Here is a 17441-nt window from a genome sequence, read left to right as displayed (position 1 = left end):
GCCGTAGGCCAGGCGCTCCTGCACTGGCTTTCATGGCACTAAAAGGCATCAGGAGGTGTTTTCCCAGAGCAAATGGCAGACGCACCCTGGTGAGTACAGAGGAGTAGGAATAAGCACGTGACCTTGATCCAACCTATAAAAATGAGGCAACCTCAGCGTTGGACCTGAGACCCCAGGGGACTGGGAATTAACTGGATTTTAAGAAAGTGAGTTTAGATAGCCTTTGAAAGGGTTTCAAGGTACCTAGCCTGCCTCTCAATCTGCATAGAATTAAGGGGTGTGTCTCAATTACCCCTTCAATGGAAAAAGTCAGTATGTGTTCCCAGTACGCAATCATAACAAAGGATAGCCAATGAGCCACTAACTCTTGGGTTGGCTGAAAAGTTCACTCGGGTTTTCCGTAAAACGAACTTTTTGACCCACCCAATATTTGGATGGGCTATTAAGCTTATTTTAGCATATTTTATTGGTTCTTATGAAAAAGTATCAAACCCACTCTCTATACCTCGAGGAAGGCTGCCCTGAACAGCTAAGGTTTGTCTAGTCGTGGTCCTGCTGTGGAGTCGAGGACGAGTAGAAGCGCACGGCTCTCAGATCTCTAAGTTTGCGAAGAGAATACTGGTCAACATCTCCTCCACGCAGCTACCAATGTCTCATGCCATTAATCCAAGTCCTAGGCCTTGGATGCTATTATATATCATGCTGGGAAGACAGTAGCTACACCACCACCCAAGACAACTGTGTGACCAGCTCATGTCCGAGGTCTGGTACACAGCGTTCATCAAGTCTTTAGTTGGGTTCCAAGTAAAAACCAGAAAGCAGCTTGGGCTCCTTTGAAAAGAGCAGGAGAGTCCTAGCAAGGCAAATCAGTTATTTCTCAGGCTTTGAGGTGTTCATGCATTTTGTGTGAAATAAAGCACTGAGTTTCAGTCATCTTTAAACTCATCGATTTCTTAAAATTCCTGCAGTTTCCCAAAGGTTTTTTCTTGAATGGGCCATCAGAATGGACCATGGGGCCATGCTGGGTTTTTCTAGTAGATTGAGTTTGGGCTTTTTTAGGTGATGAGAGGGCTCAGAATTCTGAACCTGCATCCTCTTTCCACGGAAGCCCATGGATGTGGGGTTCTGGCTCACTCAAAAGCTGTCCTGGCTTGGTCAGAAAGAGCTGGCCCAGGTGGAAGCAGTGTGACAGCATGGTGCCTGGAGCCTTTCCATCCCAGGTGGCACTGAGATATTATTAAAAATCCAAATTGTCTGAGGGCTTTGCCCTGCAACTATATACGTCACTCAGTCTATATGTGGAATTGGCAGGCATGCCAAGTAGGTGTATGTTTATAAGAACCATAGGCTTCCGTATCTGACTTTGTGAAGGTCCTCTGATCTATCTGAAGGTCTGAGTCCTACTAGATTTGTAAGAGAAATCTTAAAAGATGAAGAGGAGGCTAGGATAGGGCTTCCTGGGTCAAGGCCTTTCATGAGGATCCAGTTTCCCTGGAAATCAGCCCCTGGAAAAATCTTGGGTCGACAATAGCTGTTTCTCTATCAACACTTAACCACCCACTAAGCGTCCAAGTGAGTAATCCACCAGGAGAAATGAAATCATGCATCACGAATACATACCAAATTTAAAATTCTAATAACACCCATTCTAGATCAGCTTATATTGAGTACAATTATACTAGCAGAAAAGGGTCTAAATCAACTGAAAGGGTTTTAAGAATTCTCTTCTATAAACAATGGTCCAGTGAATTGACTCTTCTATGTCATCTAATCTATTTTTTTGTATGTACCTCCAAATATAAACATGTCAGAAAGAAAAGTAACCAAAAAAAATGAGGCTGGTGTGAGAAGAAACTGCTGATTACGGACGTCGTCAGATTTCTGTGATACACAGACTAGGGCAGCGACAGTCGGCACCTCGGAGGGGCCTCCACTGAAAGCTGTTATTTGTGCTGTAGTGATTGTCAGGCAGCAGGGACCACCGAGTGACCAGCGATGACTGGGATGCAGGGGTTTGCGGAAGGGAGGCGGGCTGTGGAGCACAACCCGGAGGAACAGCATATTTCTGCACAAATAACAACTCCAACGTAGACTGTTTCAAGCAGTGTACCCGAATGAAACACGCTTTCCATAACAAATGACTCATCGGAAGGAGTCAAGGTCATTGCTGGAGATTACCCAAGGTTTATTTGGAATGACACAGCACTGAAAACAGACTCGTTACAGATGACTTGTGGATACAGCATACATCATCTATATCTTATTTTCGGACGATCTGTGAAGATGAGTTGCATCAATAAAAAGAGGTGGAAATATATAGGAGCTTTTTGAAATCGTGTTCTTTGGGGGTGGATTGAAATGCCCCGATCATCAGCCAGCCAGTCTCAGAAAGGCAGAAATTAAGACAATTTAGCTGCTAATCCCCACTCGCCCACCTCCAGTCCTGGTGGCCGGACATCCAGATCATCAGACTCTGCTTTCTCCAAAGGGGCAGCAGCTCCGACGTGCCGTTAGTCATCGCATCCTGAAGAATGCACATTCCGAACACAGATACTGTCCACCGTTTTGGCAATGGGATGGCTGCTTTTGCCCAGAGGCAAAACTGCAACTGTGATTCCAGACGGAATGAGAGCAACGCATGTATCAATGACACACAAGAGGCTAAAAGCTACAATGGAAAGGAGAGAGCGCAACTATGTATCTGTAGCCTTGTGCATACACATAGATCCAGGAGTGATGAGAAACAGCTCGTGTGACTGTGTGTCCATATATATAGAGAGAGAGGTGCTGGTAAAGAACAGTGACAACTTTTGCAGCAGTTTCGTTTTAAACACAGTAAATGTGACAGGGAGAGAGAGAGAGAGCACGTGCTCACACCTGCACAGGGGAATAGATAATCTCGTATTACAGGACAATTCATCACGTCTTCTGCAGGGAAGCCACTCAATACCATACACTTGGTGCAGAGAAATTAAGGTTCTGGTCTGGAGAAAGCTACTTTAGAACTGGTGGGAGGGGGTCGAGTATACAAGTCTCCACAGCTTGGACAAAGCACAGACAAACCTGTTAGCAAGAACGTGGGAACCAGTGAAGACTTTTTCCTTAATTTACTTGTTTTTTTTTCCCTCTAAACATTTGTTTGCACACATGCTTCATTGACATAGCCTCCCAAACTTTGTCTGGCATTGGTCTGCAAATCACTGAGTGTCATAGCAAAAGTGAACTCTTCAGGTTTTCACAAAGGTTTAAAAACCCAGTAATCAGGCTCTTTCTACAATACTTTTGGCCCTAATCCAGGCGCCGGGTGAAGTTCTCTGGAAAGAGGCCTTTGTACGTGGCGAGGTCTCTGTACTGAAGCCAGTCTGATTCCTTCACGCCTACCAGCCAGCCTGCATCCTACAAGACAAAGACAGCGCTTTCAGAGTCCAACAAACTACTGGAAAAATCGGCATTGCCAAAGATTAATAAAATAATGGGTTTAATGAGCATTGTGGTCCTGCACGAGGATGATGCATTACATGTAAACAGGTGTGCTGAGCTCAGGGGGAAGGCTTGTCCCAAGTAAGTTGTTAGTTAAAAAAAAAAAAAGGAGTAAACATTTGAAATTGTTTTATGTATATTGTTAATTGAAGGTTAATATTAATATTATAATTTTGTATAAAGTATAGTTAATTGATGCTAACTGGATTATGACGTAAGTCCTTAAGGAAGAGGAAAGAATTAGAATTATAGCCAGTGCAGGGAATTCCCTGGCAGTCCAGTGGTTAGGACTGCGTGCTCTCACTGCCGAGGGCCGGGGTTCAAACCCTGGTCAGGGAACTAAGATCCCACAAGCCGAGCAGTGTGGGAGGGAGGGAGGGAGGGAGGGAGGGAGGGAGGAAGGGTTATAGCCAGTGCAAAGAGAGGAACACCGGGTGAAAACATCACACACAGGACCATTTCCTGTCCTGTGGATCACAGTGAAAAAAAGGCTTGAGGACCAGTGGGCTGGAATATAGTGCTGACAAGGCCATGGAAGGTCTTTTATTTCATCCTCAACCACTTGCTTATAAGAAGGAACTCTGTCTGCCAGCTCGTATCATGTAACTGAAATAAACCACCATATACAAGGCTTACCAAATACTAACAGCTCGATATGTGTCGCCTGATATCACTATCGTGTTTGTTGTTTTTCAAGTTTATATAAACTACAAAGCTGTTTGATGTCATGACATTCTCGCTGGCAACATTTGTAGAGTCTTTGTAAATTACTCCTCAAAAACATTTCTCTATCGTATAGGCGTGCCCTCACAAAAAAGAAGATAGTTAACCACGGAAAGTTTAAAGAACCCATCCGTGCACGGTCATACAGCACGGGAGACCAAACGTAAAACTGAGAGACAGAGGTTGCCATCTGCCCTTGGCCTTCTGGAGATAAGCAGAGTCTAGCTGGGAAAAGCTGAGTTGAAGGATCTATTTTAAACACACAGACCGTATGAAGTGAAACTGAGAGGGAAATGACTGCCTTTATTATGTTAACCAATGCAGGAAAGAGATCTCACTTAAAATGAGGGATAGCCGGATTTAATCTGAACCAACCCCCAATATAGTTCAAGTACATCAGATAAAACAAGGTCTCAAAAATTAAATAAAGAAGCTGAATACATTCCCTTTGATATAATCTGAGACCATAAACTGATGCTGCTATATAGACAAGAAATATAAGCATTTAGACAGGCCAATACTTGAAGGCAGAAAAAAATAACACTGAGAAAAAAAATGATTCAATAAAATAACTGATAAAATCCTAGCTGACGAGGAAAAGTGTCCTCTATAAAATTATGATGTTATGTATGCGAAGGACAAAGCTATACTTAGAGTAAAAGATGATAGCTAAATATTTTCTAAACCTCTAGTAGACATATAAAAGGTCATATTTCCCCCTCAAGTGTCTATATTTGACTTTATTTACAGCAGGTGAAAAATCTAATGCAGCCAAGTGGAGTCACTCATTTTAAAATAGTTTCAATAAAAATAAAAATAAAGGGCTGGCACAAAGCCATAATCAAGATATATTCCAACACATACATTCTGAAATGCAACTTATAAAGTGAAGAATCATAGTTAATATCAATCTTTAGTGAGGAAAATATAGAAAATTAAACTTTAACTGCTTAAAACATGGGGTAGACTAAAGATTTCCAGTTTTGGTAGTGGCAAAATAGCTGGTATCAGACAAATGCTTTTGCATAGAACAGTTATAAACAACTAGAACAACTAGATATTTATATGTAGTTATATATACATATGCATACAGAAATGCAACTATTTATATTTAAAAATGACAGCTATAAAATATAAGTTTATATATTAGAATCTGACAAATAACGGAGTTGTGCATGTATAACAACTATTTGAAGGCACTGAGGATGACCAAAAGCAGGTAGAAATTGGGGGATATTTGACCCTTGAAACTGCATTGGGTGAGATCTGCTAATAGAGCTTTCTCCCTGAGGATCAGCCTCAGTCTGGGTGACGCAGGGCATTCAGAGAAGTACTTTTATGGAGAATATCTTGAAAGAGAGAACTACTATCTTCGGTACGCGGGCCTCTCACTGTTGTGGCCTCTCCTGTTGCGGAGCACAGGCTCCGACGCACAGGCTCAGCGGCCATGACTCACGGGCCTAGCCGCTCCGTGGCATGTGGGATCTTCCCGGACCGGGCACGAACCCACGTTCCCTGCATCGGGAGGTGGACTCTCAACCACTGCGCCACCAGGGAAGCCCAGAACTACTATCTTGAAAGAGAGAACTACTAAGAAATTTAAAGCAGCTATTGTAACTCGGTTCAAGTACTTAAACTGAAAGATGGTAATAATGAGAATAGATGGGAAAACCTCAGCAAAAAACAGAAACTATATAAAAGAAAACATAGAAATTATAGACCTGTGTAAGTAATACCTGAAATTAAAAATTCCCAAGATCAGATTAACAACAAATTCAACACAGCAGAAGGCTCACTGTACTCAAAGAAGATCAATGGAAATTATCCAATGTGAGTAAAAAGAGGAGTAAATACTGAACAAAAAACCCAGAGTCTTAGACATCAAGAAGTCCAACATATATATAGTTGGAGACAGAGGAAAAAGAGGTGAAAGAGAGCGAAAAATTAGGAAATAATAGCCAAAAATCTTCCGAAAGTAATAAAAAAAAAATCAAGATACAAGTCTAAGGAGCTCATGAACCCCAAGCATGAAACCTATAAAAAAAATAACACCTAAGCACATTAGAGCTGAACTGATGAAAACCAAAGACACAGAGGAATTCTAAAAAGTACTCAGGTGTATACTGAGTATACACAGTGTATACTGAGTACACAGTGTATCCTGAGAAACAAGGTTAAACAAATTATAGCTGACTTCTAATATAAATCAGAGAGAGCAGAAAACAATGGAGTAACATCTTTAACGAGTTGAAAGAAAAAAAAAATCCAACTCAGAATTCTTCCTCTAGTGAAAAATCTTTAAAAATAAACATGAATAAAGGCAACAAATAAACGTCATGTAAACAGATGCTGAGAGGATTTACTGCTAGATCAGCACTCTAGGACTCAGATCTATAGGAAGAAATCAGAGCACTGGAAATGGCAAACATGTTGGTAAATATAAAAGACTAGCTTTTTTTCTCTTTATTTCTTTAAAAGATAACCTATGGTTAATGCAAATATATATATAAATTTATATTTTATAATATATTTTATAAGTATAAAATATATTTGATATATATTTTACATATTTTCCTAAGTTTATAATGAGGTGTTTAATGATTTTCAGATACCTAGACACTTTTGCCTGATATTTATGCTTTGTCATCTATTTGTATTAAAAATATATATATAATAGCATCCCAGTGGCATCCCAAAAGAAGTGTCCTAAAAATCTAGTTAGTGATGCTGTGACCTTAAGCCCTTTTCAGAACTGTCACACAGCATCTCAGAAGGTAGAAACGTCTTCAGGAAGTCACTGTGCCCAACTGACTTTCAGGAAAAACCAATACAGCCTGCAGTACTTTCCACTCTCATCCTTTACCTGGTCAGCTTCCGAATCTGAGGGCACAACCAACACCACGTCACCCCTTTGTAAGGTAAGCTCATCAGAATTTGCTGCCTCGAAATCATGCAGTGTTTCCACCTGCAAGAGATTGTAAGAGAACCGATTCATTTTAGAAAGAAAAGGAGATGTAGAATTAAAGTGTCTCAGCCAGATTATCAGCAGGTTCTCTAAGAAGCATCTCCAAGCTGGATAAAATAGGATGAAGATGAGTCACACCCCAAGGAAGAAGGCCGCTGAAGACAGAAAAGAAATCCTAGTCTCTGTTTACTTAAAATATCCGAGTCTTACAGACTGATACTGAGGCCACTTGAATGTATATTTAGTAAAGCAATGCCTTCTGCAAGAACTAAAATGTAGCGCATTAATGAAATTTTAATACATCATATTTTTGTTAGAGATTTGCATTGTATTATCATCAACGTTTTGTTACTGTTTGTTTTTTAACCTGAAGTAAAGATACCTAGTGAAAAGTTCCTCTAGCCCCAGCTTCTGTAAAATAATAATTGAGAGCTTGCATGTTATATAGGAATTACTAATTAAGCCTGTGATCAATTTCTTTATAAGCAAACTTCCTTCCCTATCTTACCTTTTAAACCATGACAATCTGTTTCTTTCCCTTCTCTCTTTTTCTGGTTTTTAACTGAAATGTATTTGACATGTGACATTGTATAATTTAAGGTATACACCGTGTTAATTTGATACATTTATATATGGTAACATGATTGCCACTGTAGCCTAGCTAGCTCCTGATCAGGTTACATAATTATCATTTCTTTTTAGTGGTTGGGTTAATTAAGTTCTAGTCTCTTAGCAGGTTTGATGACTATAATACAACAGTGTCATCTATATTCAGCATGGATTAGATCTCTAGGTCTACTTTACTACTTGCTGCAAGTTTGCATCTTTTAACAACATCTGTCTTAACCCACCATCCTTCTTTCCCATTTTTTTGAAAGATTTCTTTAAAATTTGATTATAGAAAATTTTTTAAAAGCAAAAGGAGAAAGAGTACTATAATGAACCCCCATGGACTCATCATCCAGCTTGGATAATGATTTAGTCATGGCCAGTTTTCTCTCTCCCATATCCCTCGCCTCAACCCCACTGCCAAGATTAAACACCTGGCTTTTAAGTTGTGTATTTTGCATACAGAATCATAACATGTCAGAGCTGGAAATGACTATGAAATTCATTTTTCTGATGAGAAAACTGAAGCCCAGAGAGAGGGTAAGTGCAATTCCCCAGCCCACACTGCAGCTAGTGGGCAAAGCCAGGGAGGGACCCAGCCAGGCCTGGCTTTGCATGGCACCTGCCCCCTTGATTTCATGTCCTCTTCTTAAAACAGAACCCAGTGGGACACATGTCCTCACTGGCCACAAGTCTAGCTTTTTTCTCCACATTAATTCATTCATCAATCCCACCTGGACCCACTGGAGGTGACAAGGTAGCAGTTACTTTCTAATGAGCAGAGAGAGAAGAAGAGGATTCTACTCAATCCCACTACGACAAACGCACATGGAGTTAACACTTGGTAAAAGACAAAGAGCTGGATTAGGAAATGCAAAATCAAACATGCAAATTAACATTCCAACTATATTCTGTTAGGTAGGATTATCTGCCTTTAACCCCTGGCTTAAACTAGGGTATTAGGCTTAAGTATTAGGTATTTACTGGGTTTCTGGTATGCACCCTTCCATTTATGAAGACTTTAGTAGCCATTTGATGGCCTCTCTGAGCAAAACCTTCTTGTCATTATTATTATTATTATTTATTTATTTTTTGCAGTACGCGGGCCTCTCACTGTTATGGCCTCTCCCGTTGCGGAGCACAGGCTCCGGACGCGCAGGCTCAGTGGCCATGGCTCACGGGCCCAGCCGCTCCGCGGCATGTGGGATCTTCCCGGACCGGGGCAAGAACCCGTGTCCCCTGCATCGGCAGGCAGACTCTCAACCACTGCGCCACCAGGGAAGCCCCTTTGCCATTATTTTTTATCCTTATCGTGGAAGCCCATTAAGATAGTTATTAACTTTCAAAATAGTTATTGACTCCCTACTCTGTGCCATGCACTACAACAAGGTGCCAGAGCTGACTGAACAATTCATGTACCCTGCCCTCTATGGGGGACCAGATGAGCACACGGGTGATTTCAAGCCCTGGGCTCTAGGGGGCGCTCGGGAGGACACACCCATTCACTACCAAGAAGAAATCCACCCATTCACTACCAAGGGGCATATCATTTACCCAATGAACCTCAGTTAACTGCAAATCAAATGCAACACAGTTCTCAAGTAGGGCTAAATTTAATTACACTCTGTTCTCCATCCAAAGTGACAGATTTTTCTATTACATTTTCCTGACATTGAATAAGAAAAAGAAAGCAAAATAAAAAGAAGAAATGTTAAGACCTTGTAGAGGAAACCGGGAGGCCCTTCCTGGAAGGCCTCACTTGCGGAGGGGGCGGCTGGCTGGGGGGCCTTGCCCGCCTCCTGCTCCTCCGAGGCCAGCGCTGGTGTCTCGCCGGTGGAGCCCGGGAGAGCCGCGTCAACAGTTGCCTCCTTGGACTCTGCACCCATGGTGTCTTCGTGTTCTCCCTCCCCTTCATTGTTGGAGGCGGGCTCTATGACCACCGAAGGAATGACCTTCTCCTAAAGGAAGAAAAATGTGGTTGGCAGCGACTGGGAAAGAAGACTTCTATACCCTCCAAGAGTGGCCACTACCCCACCCCACGCTGCCTGGCTCCACTGTCCCCACCTCCCCCATCCAGCTAAATGCCTGCTGTTCCCTTATTCTGGCCTTTGGCCCTTCCACCTTGCGGCACCTTCCTCCCGACATGGCTTCCTTTCTATCTCTCCTGAGACAGAAGCCCTTAGTAGGACTAATTTCTGGATCCTTGAACAACCAGGCAGTTTGGTAAGAGTGAGGTTACTAGGGAAACTGGGAAGTGGGATAGGAGGCTTCGGGGAGAGAGGGCGAGTCACCACGGGAGTGGGGGGACGATCCTGAAAGGGAATGTAGTAGGACTCTAAGGATGCTCTCATTTTCGCAGTGGTCCGTTCTTGTCCCACTGAATAGTAACCCTCGCTTGAAACTGACATTTCACCTCCTGTGACTGCTTTTCTCCTTGAAATCCTATTGTTGATAAAGATCTGGTGACCTGTGTTTGGAGATAATCTGCCTGTCCTTTGCTTGTTGATTATCATCGGAGCCCACACTGCAGTGACAACTTGAGGGACGACAAGTCCCACCAAGCACTCTAAATACTGTGTTGTCTGGGGGAAAAGCAGAACCAAAGGATCAGGATCTCTCTTTCATTTTTTAACAAAGATAAGCACTGAGGGGAATTCCGCTAGCATAATGGAAGCCTGGACATCAAGTTCGCTACATCCTCAGGTATCAGCGGACACAGGCACCTCCGTTCTTCAATTTGGAGAAAACAATACACTCTTTCAACAAGCACAGCAATACGTACAGGAATATGCCTGGCATTGTGACAAAGAAAATCTACGGACAAAACGGCATATATGTTTGAGTTGTTTCTCTAAGTAGTACTGCTACCTGCTGTTTGAAGGGCTCATTCAATTTCAAGCTTTAAATAACTCTGGAGAGGTTACTGGAAATTTATTATGAGTAAAATAATCAGGAAAAAGCAAAGCCTCACATGAAACCAACTCTTCTCTGTTTCTACTTAGAAGAGCAAAGAACACGGGCTTGAGAAGAGCTGTCCTGCTTTGGCTCCTGGGTTTGAGGCTCCCCATTTGTTGCCTTTGAATGTTTCTCAAAAGAAAGGAAGAGCTTGGGTAACTCCAACTTCATGTACATATCGATGACCCATTTTCTTTTGAAAGTGCAACACAGGGGTGGGCTTTTGGTGAAAGGAGCCTAATGGTGAGTTTGGGGCACTCTAATAAAAATAATGACCACAAAACAGTAATTACAGTAATATAACTCCTCATGCGGGCTTCTCACCATGTGCCTGGTACCTGGCTAAGCACTTTCTGGCTATTTTCTCACTGCATCCAACAACCCTGTATTTGTTCTATCATCTTCTCTTCCTCCTTCCCCCATTCTCGTCCTTTTCACCGTGCTTCACTCCTTTTCTCCATCACGTTATTCCACGGTTTCCTTTGCCCCTACCTGTGCTTAAGCCCAGTCCGCCAGAGCAATAGGGGCCCATGTGGAGCCTCACGATGCTGATACAGAGAGAATGCTGAGGCCACTCTTCCTGAGAATCGAGTATTTCGTTTTGGTGGAATGCAATGCCACAGAATGGCTACCAACTGTCCACAACTCCACATTCAAAAGAGGTACCACCATTAACCAACAGACAGAGGATTTCAATGGGCGTTACCTCCCTAGAACCTCCATTTACTAGGACATGTACCTGAATTGCTGCTGCTTCTGTTTCTACCGGTTGAGGTCTGTCACCATCTACAGCCTCTGTGGCTTCGGTGTCAATCTTGGCCTCCTCTGAACTCACTCCTTCTCCAGCAGGAAGAGTCACCTTCTCTGTCTCTGCTTCCCCCACGGGGCCCCCCTCGGCTGCCGGCAACAAGGTCCCAGCCGTCACATCAGCATCCGTTGCAGGGATGAGCTGTAAGCCAGAAACCAAACAAGCTGTGTCTGTCTCCAGGGGCCTCAGTAAGAGTCAGACTCAGCCCTTTCACGTCTGTCCCCTTCTCTGAGGCCATCAGACTTCCAGGCTTTTTTTGTCATGTCCTGAAGCCCCAGATGCAGATACACCAGAGTCTGCCATTTGCTCCACAAAACCCCGACTCCTCTCCCTCCCGGCCCCCAACAACGCTGCATTCCTCAGCTTTCCTTGCAGTTGGGTGTAGCACATGGAATTTGAATGGAAGTGACACACGCCACTCCTGAGACATGGCTTTTGAGGTGTGCGTGGTCCCCTCCTCAAGCTCTTTCTAGCTCTGCTGGCTGAAAGCAGAGGGCAGCAAGGCTGTAGAGGCTATCTGAGTGATGAAATGGAAGGGGCCCGGGCCCGATACTACCTGGGTCATGGAAGAAAGCCACTTAAAATTACCCTCATCGCACAAAGTCAGAATTTAGAAAAACTGTATTTTAGTATGAACTTTCAAATCTTCATGGGGAAAGGTCCCAGAAGCTAAATCACAGTCATGAAAAAAAAAAAAAAAAGTAGGAACTTTCTCAATGAGACCTCTTGAGAATGAAGGGAAAATCATTTTTGTCATCAAATATGCAATACAATCCAAAAATCAAATCAGACTTTGGGTCCTTTACCGAGAAAAGCAAGACAGAAAAAAAGAGAATTTTGTTTCTAAGGTTGGAACGCAGTCAGAAGAGCTTTGAATAGTATTTAAAACTTGTAATAATGAAATAAAGTGCCATCAGAAGTTTTAGTTTTGCACAGATTGGCTATGGAGTCCAAGTCTTGAACCAGACTCTCACATCAGTTTGGCAGACGTGATTTGAGAGCTTCAAATCGGAAAGACTGAGACAGAAGGAGAATTGTAGCTTGATCTTATATAATACACTCAGGACGCATCTTTCAAAAACTGATCTTGACAGCTGATGTGATTAGCATTAGCCTTTCCTTTTCTTTATTGAATAAATTCTACCCAGTCTGTCCTACTAAGTTAGGAAAGCTCTGATGTTGCAGATATTAACTGTCAAACCCAGAATACCGAAAAGGGTGATGGAGAGTGCCTGCCAATCGGGCCTCAGAAATGGGACGTGGAGATTCTGAGCTACACACCTCCAGTCACAGCCGGGCATTTTTTAAAATAACTACTTTCTTCTGACTCCAATTTACTTTTATTTATAAAAATAACCCATTGCAGTATACACACTACTAAACAGAAATTAGATAACCAACAAGGACCTACTGTATAGCACAGGGAACTATACTCAGTTATCTTGTAATAATCTATAAAGGAAAAGAATCTGAAAAAGAATACACACATATATATATGTATGACTGAACCACTTTGCTGTACACTGGAAACGAACACAACATTGTAAACAAACTATACTTCAATTAAAAAAAAGAAAAATAAATAAATAACCTGTTGCAGAATACATTTTTCTGCCACATTTTACTTTAGAAATGAAAAATAATGCTAACAGTGGAGTATTTGTTATAAGTATTACTCATATTCTTAGAAATTTACTTCCCTCTCTTAGGAGAATTTCCTATTATGAGAATTTGGCTCTCCACACGGTATGCAACGATCCAAAATGCAGCCACTGGCCATGACACGGCATTTATTTATTTTTTCTACTCTGGTATTAAAGCACATGACTTCAGAAAAGTAATCCTTCTACCTGAATTGTAATATACTTATTTATGATGAATTATAAACGTTGATAACTACTGAAGCGGGGTAACGGGTACAGGGGGATTTATATTTAGGTGAATAACTGAAAATTCCTATAATAAAAAGTTAATTTAAAAATTTAAGAGAATTGCATCTCTTGTTTTACATAAGCGGGTCTTTTTATGTATATGTTTGTTACCATTGTTAAAAGAGTAATACTCAGAATATATATTAGGAGGGCATCTTAATTCTAAGAAGAGTAATGAACAACTGCTCTTAGCTTTACTGTTGGAGAAGCCAACAAGCTCTCTCCAGGATCCTAAGGACCTAATGAATTTTCTTCCTCATCGGAAACTATACATAAAGACCATGTGCATGCAATGAGCTTATGAGCTCAAATGTAGAAAACAAGTTGTACTGTCATCATTCTAAGTTATGTATGCTTTCTATCTGTCTGGAAAAATCACACCTATGGAGTGAACATCCCCCTGGTTTCAACAGCTTCGAACCAGAAGGGCTCTATACTATGCAGACAGCATGGGCAAGCAGTGAATACCGTTACATACACACATACACGCAGACACAGTGTTACAGATCGAAAAGCAGGCATTATCGTATTGACAGGCTACTCCTCCAAGTTATCATACATAAACCCTTCCTTACATACATGTTCCAAGCACATACTATTAGTAATTGGATTTTACTCTCAACTGGATTGATGTATCTCCCGAAGAGAATATATTTTTGTGAAGTATCGAGGGGTTACCAAAAGTAATTTTTTAACTCGATACAGATAGAATGTTAATAATGAGTCCCCGATTTATCTCTATGGCTCTCTATAACCATCAGTTTGGTTGTATCCGATTTTACTAGTGCAAGATATACATGTTATCACCTCTCCTTTGTTAAATAATTTTAATAGGCATCCTCATTGGCTGGATCTGATTTACACCTGACAGGGTGGTTGCAGCGATGCCGGCCACCAGCAGGTGGAGACCAAGGGCTCTTGTCTGTGCTCTGAGGTTCGCTGACCTCAAAGGAACAAATAGCCCAGCTTTAGCATATCAGCAATTTAGCTGATCCCTGTCACACACAAAAAAACGGATGGAGCAGGTGGAATATCGTTGATAAGAATGACGGCAGATATAAATCACCAAAATATTGAAAGTAACAATGCTAATAAAGACAAGGTGCTAAGGAAATGGCACTGACTACAGACAGGAAAAGCCAAACACTTTGAATGACCTGCTTGGGAAAGGGAAGAAATGATCACTCTTCCATCCTTCTCTGAGTCCATTAGAAATGAATTCCTATTTTTCTAGCTGAAATTAACACTGTGGTTTTACAGACCTTAAGAACATTATAGAAACAGAGAAGGACGTCGCCACCTGTACTCCCTTGTATCTTTCGGCCTCTGTCCAACACTCCTCTGAAAAATCAAGGATGCCCTGACCCTCGCCTTATGTCTGGAATCTGTGCCATATTTTCTTCTCTTACCAAAATATTTCCAGTGCATATTTACTGACTGCAATAATAGAACAACATAATAATACAATGGAAAATAGAATCCATTTGCTCAGATCAGGCGTTAGCTCTAGATAAATCAAGAACAGATTAAAAAGGTTTTCAGTGACAGAGTTATCCCTCTATGATTATTTTTATGCATTCCAATCTGTTAGCTAATGTAGACTTAGACTCTAAATTTAGTCTTTCCTAGACTCTAGACACCTGCAACCACAATGACTAATGACTGTATTTTGTTTTTTTTTTTAAAGGGAGACCAGAGTATTGAAACTACTGAAAGTATTTCAAGCCTTTGATATTCAACGTTACTAAATTTTTCTCTTCAGTACACATTTTAAGAGAAACACTATTATCTTCTTCCAAAACTGTACTATCTGTTCGCCAAATAGATTTATGGTGGGAAATCATCTGATGCAAAAAAAGACTAAAAACAGTTCTCCCTACCCTCAGGTTGTTTACCATATCCACAAGGTCCGTGAATCACATGCACCCTGTTGCCAATTTGCACATTAATCACACAGAAATCACAGGAATCTGCAGGGGACCTTCTTTGAGAAGGTGAGCGGTTCTCACTTTATCACAGTGTATAGCTCTTACTGTCTTTTAATCTTCTGCCTCAACAATCCCCTTGGTGGAAAGCAATATGGTCATGGCATGCATGGCAGAGTCTTTTCAAACACCTACGTGCCTTAGCGAGATTTCCTGCAAGCGGAATGAAATGAATGCAATGCAACAATGGCCCCCGTATCCTGCACAGCAGGGGAACACAGTGGGTGACAGAAACTAACCGGTCCCTCTGGGTGATGGTGCCCTAGAAGCAGGTCAACAAGGGCTGAGACCCCAGATAAGAGCTGTGAGTGGCAGCAGGAGAATTTGTAATCCGCAGGCTTTGTGTAATTTATTGATTTACTTTATTCATTCATGGTTTGTTTTCTTGGCAATATTAGCTCTGAACAATGCCTGAAAAGCAGCTTGCCAACTGTGTAACTGACCTGGATGAGGAAAAGTGAAGAGATGCCCTAGTATGAAATTCCTATAGGGTAGGCCATCTGAAAATAGGTATTTTTCTGCATAAAAAAATAATAGATACCATGGTTTTCAAAATAATAAAGTAAATAACTTATGGTACCATTTTGATATATTTTTATTCATTTTCTGTGCATATAGGGACTTTGTTTATTTTAGAACACATGGATTGTGTTTCTTGGAAAAATTATATTAGTGGATATATAACACTTTGTTTTCTCTATTTAACAATTTATTTAACAGTTCTCCTATAATTGAACACTAGCTGGTTTCTAGTTTGTGTGTATGTGTGTTAATCCAATATAGTTTCTTTTTAAAATTTTAGTATTTTTATTAAATGGTGGTCATTAGAGAAAATTTGGAAAACATGGGAGTGTAAAAAAGAGAACAAAGTACTCATCATTTTATGACCAACGTTAACATTTTGATGTGTTTTCTCCCACACATCTTTTTGCTATGGACACACGTGCTTGAACTTAACTGGGATTATCTATCTACGGTTGCACCCTTGGTCCCAGCTAGTAGCAGAGGCATCACCTAGGAGCTTGTCAGAAATGCAGGGTCTCAGGCCCCACCCCAAACCTACTGAATTGGAATCTGCATCTTAATGAAGTCCAGGGAATTCATGTATGTAGTCAAGGTAGCACTGCCTTTTGCACTCTGCATTACATTGTAAGCATTTCACAGCCATCTGTCTTAAATCCCCCAAATGCATGTGTCAAAGGATGTGTTGGTGTGAGAGTGACAGTAGGTCCCAGGTGGCCTGGATGCTTCAGAGAGATGTGCCCGCACTCATGGTGGGCTGGGTACCAGCGTCTTCTATCTGGGGTGGGATGGATGACACATATTTTTCTACGCCAGGCTCAGTTACTGTGCTTTTAGGATTTGTTCATGCCTTGGTTTGTGGAAAATTCTCCAGAGCTTGATGCTTTGACTCACTTTGTATATTTAAGCGTAAAGAGCATTAACATGAAAAAATACACTGATAACAGTGAATCTAGTAAAATTTTGTGATTTATTTTTTTTCTGTTTCAGTCTTACAATCTTCAGTTATGTGCTCACCGGATGCCTTTGATTTTCATTAAAATATTCCTGGGGTAAATGACACAAATGCTAAGTAAAGAATGTAAGAAATACATATTTTTAATTTGGTTACCCTTGCGTCAGAGAGTAGCCATCTTCCTGACATTTGCTCTTGGCAGGAGGCACTTGGCTAAAAGACCACTGAATTCTAGGCTTTCCAATTTATCCCAAACATGGAGAGTAATAATTCTGATCCACAGACAGGTTTCTGCTTGACAGTTTCAATATATGCACATTCTGTAGCCTGTCGGGGAAACTGACCTTTACTGTGGCGCTACAATTTTCCAGGTGCTATCCCAGGTCTTTTACACTTATTGCATGTTATTCACCCAACAGCCCTATTAGATATAGTCCCGCTTTCTACACAAGTCAACTCATACTTAGGGACTTGCCCAGTCCGTAAACCAGGATTGGAACAGTCTAAC

At 41.4% G+C, this 17441-nt stretch overlaps 1 protein-coding gene across 4 annotated transcripts in view; it reads right to left on the bottom strand.

Annotated features, from left to right (window-relative positions):
* Window positions 1-2172: 2172 nt before the first annotated feature.
* AMPH (amphiphysin) overlaps window positions 2173-17441 on the bottom strand; it is a 183552-nt gene continuing 168283 nt past the window's right edge. For 3 of the 4 annotated variants that reach the window (XM_079931517.1, XM_079931518.1, XM_079931515.1), the window contains 4 exons: window positions 11472-11681; window positions 9496-9735; window positions 7067-7168; window positions 2173-3396 (listed from right to left, as the gene is read on the bottom strand). In XM_079931517.1, coding sequence (XP_079787643.1) covers window positions 3289-3396; window positions 7067-7168; window positions 9496-9735; window positions 11472-11681 — 660 coding nt within the window. In that variant the 3' untranslated portion in view covers window positions 2173-3288. The remainder of the gene's footprint in view (window positions 3397-7066; window positions 7169-9495; window positions 9736-11471; window positions 11682-17441) is intronic. The other variant, XM_079931516.1, reaches the window with a different exon arrangement.

This window comes from Stenella coeruleoalba, assembly GCF_951394435.1.
Source record: "Stenella coeruleoalba genome assembly, chromosome: 9".
Taxonomy (NCBI): Eukaryota; Metazoa; Chordata; class Mammalia; order Artiodactyla; family Delphinidae; genus Stenella; species Stenella coeruleoalba.
The sequence above is the reverse complement of the archived record's forward strand: the minus strand, read 5'-3'. Positions and strand labels throughout refer to the sequence as shown.